This window comes from Lathyrus oleraceus, chromosome 7 (assembly GCF_024323335.1).
Source record: "Lathyrus oleraceus cultivar Zhongwan6 chromosome 7, CAAS_Psat_ZW6_1.0, whole genome shotgun sequence".
Taxonomy (NCBI): Eukaryota; Viridiplantae; Streptophyta; class Magnoliopsida; order Fabales; family Fabaceae; genus Lathyrus; species Lathyrus oleraceus.
In genome coordinates, this window is record NC_066585.1 from 181,181,174 (window position 1) to 181,191,841 (window position 10,668).

At 33.3% G+C, this 10,668-nt stretch overlaps 2 protein-coding genes across 2 annotated transcripts; both read left to right on the plus strand.

Moving 5' to 3' along the window:
• The first annotated feature begins 2,649 nt into the window (after nt 1-2,649).
• Nucleotides 2,650-4,999, plus strand: LOC127100660 (protein HEAT-STRESS-ASSOCIATED 32). Its single transcript, XM_051037907.1, has 5 exons — nt 2,650-2,964; nt 3,158-3,349; nt 3,464-3,674; nt 4,445-4,668; nt 4,755-4,999. The coding sequence occupies exons 1-5, from the start codon at nt 2,842-2,844 to the stop codon at nt 4,863-4,865; spliced, it is 861 nt and encodes a 286-aa protein (XP_050893864.1). The 5' UTR covers nt 2,650-2,841; the 3' UTR covers nt 4,866-4,999.
• Nucleotides 5,000-5,037: 38 nt separating this feature from the next.
• LOC127100661 (uncharacterized) lies at nt 5,038-6,204 on the plus strand. The gene has a single exon (XM_051037910.1). It carries the CDS (start codon nt 5,739-5,741, stop codon nt 5,991-5,993), a length of 255 nt encoding a protein of 84 aa, XP_050893867.1. The 5' UTR covers nt 5,038-5,738; the 3' UTR covers nt 5,994-6,204.
• Nucleotides 6,205-10,668: the final 4,464 nt, after the last annotated feature.

The following is a 10,668-nucleotide window of genomic DNA, read 5'->3' on the forward strand; positions in this document are numbered from 1 at the left end:
AATCTTAATGAATCAAAATATGATAAAGTGACTTTAACTTGATCTTAAACCTATGCTTGACTTGGAGTGTTGATGACCTCTTTGGAATTTGGAATTTGGACTTAGGCCTTATACAATTTGCTTGACTTGGAGTGACCTTGGACCCTTGGACCTTGTGGACACTTTGACTTGCCTTTGCTCCTGTTGAACTTTTGAGCCAGTGTTTTTGTTCATCTACTTTATGCCTCCTGCTTATTGCATTCATATGCTTAGGCTTAGCACACATTTGCACACACATGACTTTCTCTTGGACTACCTAACAATGAGATATATGACAGTACACTTTGCATTCACATGGATTTCTCTTGGGGTACCTAACAATGAGATCTTATGTTAGTTTTTGTATGATCATGCATATTTGTTTGTTCATCAATCCCACTCCATTGATTTGGCTTGATCAAATTCCCATTTGATCAACTAGATCATTTCATCTGTTACACTTCCTTTTTTGTCTTTGTCAAGTGACCATAAGCCCCTTGATCACTTGATGGGACTTATCTCTATTACTTTGGAGCTTCAGCCTCCCCAACAAGTACAAACTTCTAGTGGACAATTGCTTTCCTCAGCAAGATCTCAGTTATCTGATTCATCCCCACAAGAATCTTTAGGAGCCTACTTCAACAACTTGTTAGTCATTAACTAGGCTTGCATGCCATGAGCCTTAAGCAATAGAGAATGATGAGAGGGAATTTTTCCTACACTTGTCTAGAATATCTCTAAGTACCGGACGAATGATCCAATTGCTCAGAGTATTGTCTATGTTCATAGAATTTAGTGCAATTCCAGTCAGTTCACTGATAAATCTACAACTTGTCCTATGGCTCCTTTTTATCTCTCCTTTTGGTTTAAACATCATTGCCACTTTCTTTTTGGGATACACCTTCATGGTCATTCCCCATTTCTTGGTTATGACACCACTTTTTTTTATACACCTTCATGGTCATTCCCCATTTCTTGGTTATGACACCACTTTCTTTTTGGGATACACCTTTATGGTCATTCCCCATTCTTGGTTATGACACCACTTTGTTTTTGGGATACACCTTCATGGTCATTCCCCATTTCATAGTTATGACACCACTTTTTTTTTGGATACATCTTCATGGTCATTCCCCATTTATTGGTTATGGCACCACTTTCTTTTGGGGATACACTTTTATGGTCATTCCCCATTTATTGGTTATGACACCACTTTCTTTTGGGGATACAACTTCATGGTCATTCCCCATTTCTTGGTTATGACACCACTTTCTTTTTTAGGATAAATAAAATTCAGTGGCAACTCTATTATATCTTCGAGCGTGCGTTACGTTCGGACATATTTCGCATAGCTTCAGTGGCAACTTTATTCTTCACTTTCTTTTTGTGATACACATTCGTAGTCATTCCCCATTTCTTGATTATGACGCCACTTTATATTTGAGATACACCTTCATGGTCATTCCCCATTTCTTGGTTATGACACCACAATTTTCTTTTCTGCTTATGAAGCCACAATTATGGGACACACCTTTATGGTTAACCCCCACTTTTCTTGGTTTTGACACCATCTTTTTGCTTTGGTTTAAACACCACTTCAATTAGTTTCTAGCTTCTTCCGGTTTAAACACCACCCCAATCATCTTCCTTTTCAATCTTTGTCCTCCGAACTACGAAGCTCTGACTTCCTTATTGCACTATGAGGATACGTAGGCACGAGGATGCGAGTCCTTGGTGAGCACCTTTCTCCATCCTTCTTTCATCTCCCCCCTTTTCTTTCTTTGGTTCCACGAACAACGAGACTCTGACTTTCTCATTGCACCATGAGAGCACGTAGGCATGAGAGCCACAATCCTCCTCGAGCATCCTTTTTCTAACTCATTTTCTGTTTTGCAGGTATGTGAAGATAACAACACTCGTCCAAACGAGAGCATTCAAATCGGTTCTCATGGAATAACATGGATGTGAGGAGGCCAATACATTCTCCTTACATAGTCGACTTCTTTATCCGTTTCTCTGTTCCTCTTGGATTTTATCGATATTTATTCTTCCCTTTTTTAGGATAAATAAAATTCAGTGACAACTCTATTATATCTTCGAGCTTGCGTTACGTTCAGACATATTTCGCATAGCTTCAGCAGCAAAGCAAGACCTTGAACATTGATTGGCAGAGACTTCTTTTAATAGAAACTTTGAGAAAGTAACAACTATGCTTTGTTTTTTAATAGAAGGAATAACATGTTTGGCAAAATCAGTTGATTTCCCTTGCATCACTAGAAGGGGTCCAGGTACAAGAGAAAGCTTGACATTTCCCCTATAATCCTAACGGTGATCTGGTGTTTTATATGGTAAGCACTTGTTAGCAGCATAGTCTTCTGTATTGTGACAACTGAGTTCTTCATGTCAAGATATTGAAACAAGAGATGGAAAGGCCGGTAACATCTATTACGTAAATAATCCAATCCTTGTGGTACATCAACTGCAATGTTTAGTCTTTGGTTCTAATTTAAGATAATTGAATTTTTTTCACTAATAATCGGAGATTTCACAATTATGAAAAACGTAGATATTCTTAAAATAAAAATCAAAGGACACGTGTTATATTCTCTTAAATGCAAACACATTCAAAGCGCTACAATTCAACTCGTGTTTTCTAGAAAGAACTTCATCTTTCTTTTTCCTTCCGCCAGCTTCAAGAAAGAACTGGCTATTTCTAAATAAAGTTCCTTTCGGTTCCATAGATAGTAAGAAACAAAAAATAAGAGAAAACCGAAATCGAAACTCGACTCCCGCTCAATTCAATTATCCTCACTAAGAATTGCAATGTCAGCATACCGATGGAAAAGCTTCGACGAGAACGAGGACCGCCCCTCCAAGCCTCGCCGCTACGGCGTCACCGAGATGCGAAGCCCTCATTACACTCTCTTCAACCACGATGTTCTTCAGGTTCACCAATGTTCCTTTTCCTTTTTCAATCATAACTAGTTATAGTATATGATATCATTTGCCAATTGTTCTTTGGATTGAGCTTCTTTTTTCACTCCCTTGTGTTTAATTAGGTTAAGTTGAGCTTAAAGATTTTCATAACTGTTTATAGGAAATAGCTGTGTTGTGTTGTGTTGTGTTGTGTTGTGTGCAGGATATTTTTGAATCAATGGGAGAGTATGTTGATGGTTTGAAATTCTCTGGAGGTTCTGATAGCCTGATGCCGAAAGCTTTTATCAAACAAGTCATTGATACGGCTCATCAGCATGATGTGTATGTTAGCACTGGCGATTGGGCTGAGCATATGATTCACAAAGGTCCATCAGGCTTCAAAGACTATGTAGAGGTTTAGCTCTACCTACCTTTATTCTGTTAGTGTTACATGTTTCTCTTTTGTTACTACTTGTTGTTATAACAATTAGTTAGTGTTACATGATTAATATATGATCTTTTGTAATAGGAATGCAAGAAATTGGGGTTTGATACAATTGAGCTGAATGTGGGTTCCCTTGGAGTTCCGGAAGAAACCCTTTTAAGATTTGTTCGCTTGGTCAAAACTGGTGGCATGAAAGCCAAGCCTCATTTTGAAGTTAAGTTTAATGAGTCTGAAATTCCCAGAGGTGGTGATAGAGCATACGGCGCGTATATTCCTCCAGCATCTAGATCATTTGGTAAAAGATATTTGACCCCCTTTTTCTCTTTCTTCTTCATTTTTATGCATGTATAGCCTATCTCTCTTTAAAGGTGGAATTGAACATATTTAGGCTTTGTGATAGATACTATCTTTTGGATTGTACTACTAAAATATAAAACACATCACATGTCGTGGTCAAAGAATTGATAATATGTGTGTTTAGACAAATCCTTGGTACAAAATATATTTTGATGATATGTTATTTATTTCAAGCAATATTATAGTGACATACAAAATTTTACCTATCTCCTCCTTACGGGAAATGTCAATGCAGATAAGTTCAATCCAGTTTTAATTAAATGATAGAATTGAATGGAACTCTGAATCTTGGATCATGCAAGTATTTTACCACATTGTTTAAATAGTTAATTTTGTATGTCTAGCATGATAGTGCTATCTAGAGATATATTTAGCAACTCCCATAATCTTCATAACCTACGATTTTCCTTTTTTAATTTTTAGCAGAAACATGATGTTTCAAAGAAATGTTCCATCATAAATAGCTCTTCATAGGAAATGAGAATATTCAGGTTAAAAATGCTATAAGTGTTATGGTTTCAATTTGAATAAACTGCATAGTCGGATGGATTATGATCTCTACATTGATTGTTGAACATATTTTGAAATGCTACTATTTTCTGTTTCAAGCCTGTGCTTAAGAAATATTAAGGTGCTGGTTACTAGTAATAAGATATCAAATCTTGTTTAGTATTTTGGTTTGACATTGTATTGAAACTTTTTCTATAGAATTAGTAGAAGATGTCGATCTCTTGGTTAGGAGAGCTGAGAGGTGTCTAGAAGCTGGTGCTGACATGATAATGATTGATGCCGATGATGTCTCCAAACATGCTGATAAAATGCGCGCGGATATTATTGCAAAGATCATAGGCCGCCTTGGTCTTGAGAAGACTATGTTTGAAGCATCAAATCAGAGCGCATCTGAATGGTTTATCAAACAATATGGACCAAAGGTAAATGTTCTATTTCCTTTCCTCACTTAACAAGAAATAGTAAAAATATCGTGCAACACTTTGATATCGTGTGTTTGTTTGTTCAGGTGAACCTTTTCATCGATCACTCGCACTTGGTTGATGTGGAGTGCATCCGGGGACGCAACTTGGGTAGAAATCATGCTTCTGTCCTAGGTTCTTCATATTTCCTGTTCTAAAGGGATGGAAATTTGATTCCCACCCTGTGGGATTTACCTATGGTTTATGTAGAAAGTCTTATGTTGTCTATTGCATTGGGTGTTATAGATGACGACTTAAATGGAGATTGAAATAAATGAATATATATTTTTCATGGAATTTATGTTCTCTTTAAAATTAAATTTAAAGAAATACTAGTATAGCACATATTCTATAATAACACAAAATAAATTTAAATTAATGGGACATTAAGTATAGTACTAACTATTTTTGCCATATGAGATTTTTGAATGCTATTGAATGACATCAATGGTACCTATAAGAAACGCTCACATGTTAATATTAATAATGCCAAACGCGCGCATTTCTCTCGAACTTTTCTAGGATCAAGATTGTGCATCATTGCTTCTTCTTCTTTTTTCCTTTCATTGTCAAGGTAACTTTTCTCATTAAATCAAATCACGTTGTTGTTTAATCATCATTATTTAGCTTTAATGTGAATTTCTTATTTATCTATTTCTGAGTCAGATTTGTTGTGCGCATTTGCTTAGTTTCCAGTTATCTTGTTTCATTGGGATAATGGGGATAATGGGTTCCAATTGTTTTTCCTGTGTTATGTATCTTAATTTCTTTGAATGTCATTTGTTTTTTTTCGTAATCATGGCTATTGTACCCGATCTAGGATTGTTTGGTTCTAACAAATGCTTAAAAGCATTGTTCAGAAAATTTATAGAGAGAATTTATTTTATAAAATGTTCATGCTAACAAATGCTTAAAAACTGTGATGGATTTTCACATAAAAAACTGTATATTGTCTGTATGGATGCAATTTAGCATTGAATTACCTAAAGTCTTACTGATTATTGGCACATTGTACAGATTGAAGAGATCCAATGAGGTCATCATCATTTGCCAGGAGGCAGTTTACAAAGAACGAAGTGGGTAGTTGGTCAATACTCATAATGAGGCACCGCTATCTGTTATCTGTTTTAGCTCTACTAACTATCTTATGTACAGTTTATCTTTACTTTGCTATTTCTTTTGGGTCTAGAGATTCATGTTCTGGATTGCGTGGTCCTAAGAAAGCTTCTTGTCTTATGGAGATTGTTAAGAGCCAGATGAGAAGTACTGCCACCAGACATTTCTGATTTTCAAATATAGGCAAGTTTATGTTGGTGATTTTATGTGAGGATTATTATATGTAGGTAGTTATGTATTATACAAATACTACTGTTGAATCATCTTGGCATGTATTTGTGAACCAAGAAATGGATAAGGTGTGAAGAAACCATTTCCTTCATTGCTAATTTTGGTGATTATTTTCCTTTGTAGCTGTATAAAGAATCTTTTGACATTCTAGCCATTATATCAAGTTTTAGATTTCAAATATAAGTAAATTTTCTATCTAATCTAAGAACAACAATGGGTTACATTATATGTTATTGCTAAATAAATATTATATTTTAAAATATTTGTGCAACTTATCTTGTAGTTTATTAGTATAATTGGGGTTGCTTAGCTACCATAAGAGAAAAACATTCAATGCATTGAAATTCTGCATTGAAAGATTTATTAGAAATATGACAAATCATAAGAGAAAAACATTAAATGCATTGAAATTCGCAAGTAAATGAATGTTTTAATAAAAATTATGCATGTAATAGCTAAACAATCTATATAACACTCGTGGATTATGATTCAACGATGGATGAGATGATTTGTTGCAGTGTCATAGTGTTTAACACAGAAAAACGTGTGAGGAAACTAGACGTTTAGGAAAGATGCATTCGAATAATCCAATATAGTTAAATGTTATTTTGGACTAAAAAAAATTAATGATGCATAAAAGTTACAGACTATTATGGTAGCTAAGGAAGATAGGTTCTAACTTTGTAATAATAGTGGGAATTTTGTGCATAAAATTCGACATGAAAAGACATCAAGTCTATGGTAATTCAAAGGTTCCAACCATCAATGTCGGAGAATTTCTTTGAATTATTGTGCAGTCTCAAACATGAGTAGTGAAAGAACTGATAATATTTAGAGTTAAATGTAAATTTTCTTAACTATTTTTTAACTTGTCTATTTGAAGGGTTTTTTAGGGGCCTTACAAAAAATTACAATGTTGAATTAAAACTTCGTCTATTAGAAGAACTATCTAAAAAAGGGATTATGTGATGATATATGGCATTTTTATGAATAAGGCAAGTGTTACACTAAGTTCTATTGGAAAATTCATCATAGCCTATTGTGATTCTTGTATTGTTACTTGGGAGTTTGAAAATAAAAGTTGTGTGTTATTGACCATTAGGGTTTTAGGGTTGTAAGTGTGGTCGAAGTTACTAGTACAAAGGCTATTAAATCTTTTAGAACAATATTACAAAAAATATATATCACATGGTTGGGAGAAGGATTCTGTCACGGACTGTGGTACGTGATAATGAATGGTGTAGTAGTATGTGTCATTTTTACAATCACGGGTTGATAACCGTGATAAAAATAAAGTACCGTGTAACATATATCATTATGGTTGTAGAAAATAATCGTGGTAAAAGATTGAGGTATGAGGTTTAATACAGAACACCAACATTTTGGCAGATTTTTAAAACATTTCACCACTGTTGTTCCTTCCAATCGTAGCGCATAATATTTTCTAAAGTTATAGATTTCAACTGCGGTGATATGTTCACTTCAGTTTGTTATAACTTACTTGGAATACTTATTTCACCAATTATTCATTAAACATATAGTCTTTTAATTTGATTTAAAAATTAATAATATGACAAATTAAATTATATTAGAAGAAAAAGTTACATTAATCAATGTTGTACAAGTTTTATACATCTCATTATCCGCATTTTGTTTTTTAACCGTTATAATTTATTTCAATGCTTTTAATTCTTCAATTAACAATTTCTTCTCTTCTAGTTTATTCTGCAAAGTATTAATCATTTTGCAGAAAAAACTAATAGTGAAGGAAGTGATAGTAGAAGAACTAGAAGTATTGGATCAAGTTCTAACTGTTAAAGAGCAAAATGCGAATGATGAACTTCAAAAAACTCGTAAAACATTAATAAGTGTAAGTTATTTTCTAATTCAATTCGAAAGGTTATATGGTTATTTATGGGTTGGTAAAATACTCAAATCACAAATAATATAATAAGCTCATATTCTATGACATATTGACCAAACGAAATGAAAGTTGTAATATACCGGGAATAACATTAGCAATAACACAAACAACGATATTTATCAACAAAAATATCAACATACTTTAACAAAAACGTGTAAAATAACACAAACAAATACATTTATCAACAAAATTCAACAACTTACCTTAACAAAACAACAACATACCTCCACAAAAACATCAACCTATCTAATAAAAAAACATATATAATAACACAAACAACAACAGTTATCAATAAAAACTACAACTTACCTTAACAAAACAACAACATACATCCACAAAAACATCAACATACCTAATAAGAAACATCTACGATAACAAAAACAACAACATTTATAAATAAAAAAAACAACTTACCTTAGAAAAAACAACAAATTGCATTAATAAAACATCAACAAACCTAATAAAAACATCTACTAACAAAAATAACAACATTTATCAACAAAGAACAACTTGCCTTTAACATAAACAACAAATTACCTTTAAAAAAACATACATCAACAATAACTTAAACCCTTTATTTATGTCAACAAAAACAAAAAATATAAAAACTTTAATCTCATCTTAACAATAAAAAAACAATAAACCCTGTGTTTCACATATATTTTGAATAAGAAAAACAAGACAAATATTTGAACAACAACAACATCAAATTTGGGAAAGTCATATTGGAGTTTTGAGTGATTAAGATAAGAGAAGTTAGGTTTTCCTTTTAGTTCAATCTGTTTTGAACTGATATAAGTTAATTTTTTATAGATAATATATTCACCACGGGGGATAAAAAAAATTATGGTGAAATTGTTGTGATATAATATAAGTTGTTTAGCCCAAGCCTAAACACTACGCCAAATAAGGGAAAAGAGGGCGTTTATTTTGGCCTATAACAGCGCTTTTAAGCGCCCTCTAAGGTGGCGCTGGCATAGGTAAAGACAGCGCTTTGTTTTCCTGGAGAAAGCGCTGTCTAAAGTGGCCCTTTAAGGGCCACATTCTAGTGCGCTTTCATAAAAAAGCGCTGTCTAAAGTGGTCCATAAAGGGCCACTTTAGAGGGCGCTTTCTGGATAAAGCGCCCTCTAAAGTTGTCATGTAAAGCCACCTTAGAGAGCCACCTTAGAGGGCGCTTTCTGGATAAAGCGCCCTCTAAAGTTGTCAATGTAAAGCCACCTTAGAGGGCGCTTTCTGGACAAAGCGCCCTCTAAAGTTGTCAATGTAAAGTGTTTAGAGGACGCTTCCTGCAGAAAGCGCCCTCTAAAGTGTTAGTTATTTTAAAAAAATTTGTTTGAAAAGCAGTGGGTATTTAATTGGGAACCTGTTCGCATGCTGCAAAAGTGTAAAATTCATATTGATTTCATCCTTTAATCCAATGTTATACACCATTAATCCATTGATATATACAACATGAATCCATTTATATACAACATTAATCCTCCATATATACAACATTAATATATGATTCTTTGATCAACAATATACAACAACATATTCATGATTTAGTAAAACTAGTACAACAACAATATACAACATATATACAACAACAACATACAACAACAACATTCCATACATATATGTACAACAATATACAACCTAGCTATATGATTCTTTGATCAATAATGAATTGACACAATTCATCCTTCATTTCATCCAAATGAGCTCTTGAGTAAGATTTGTATTCGTCAAAGTACTACAATTAAGAGAATAAAACATATTCAAGATTTAGTAACAAATTAGATGAAATATCCGATAATATTAAAATAAACCCTAAGTTATTATTCCATACCATTTTTGGGATGTCTATACGATTCAACGCAATGATATCTCTCATAAATCTCAATACAAAAAATCTGCAATCGACCGAATTATTTTGCTGAGGACACTACAAAGAAAAACAAACAATATATATATAGTTAATTTCTTACAAACACTATTATAAGCAAAAAATAAACACTATTATAATTAAGCAAAAATAAGATACTTAATATATACCTCAACTCTGACCCAGGTAATGTCCTTCCTATTACGATAATTCTTTTTCGATCTAAATTTTAGTATTGCCCTAACAAGAACAAAAACGTATATTGAGATCAATCTGACAGACATAATTAAATATACAAATACACACGAATATTTAGGGGAATTTCACTTACGCGTCAACCGTCTTCTTCATACTCGGATATTTACTCCAATCACCCGATAACGAATCCAGATAATACACTATGAGTCTCGAAAGATCCATAGCAACCAACACCCAGTGACCACTGTAAAATAAAACAAAAATTTAGATGAATGAAAATTTTCTACGTAAAAGATATACATAGATTAGAATGAAATTATTAGAAAGAAAATCTAACCCGTTGCCAGAATTAAACGGTAAAAAATACAAATTGGGTGTAGTATTATCGTCGGCCGCCATGAATCTATCGACTAGATCATTCTTTACGGATGTTGGATTTTTCGTTATTAACGTTGCGTTGATACGGGAAGCAGCAATAAAATTGAAACGGTTACACAATTCAGTTCCCCGCATCAATGTTACATACATATACCTTAAATAGAAACATAATAAACATTAGACTACTCATTGAAATGTGTAAATAAATTGTTCAACTAAGTAAATTATAGATTGATTGGAGTACCA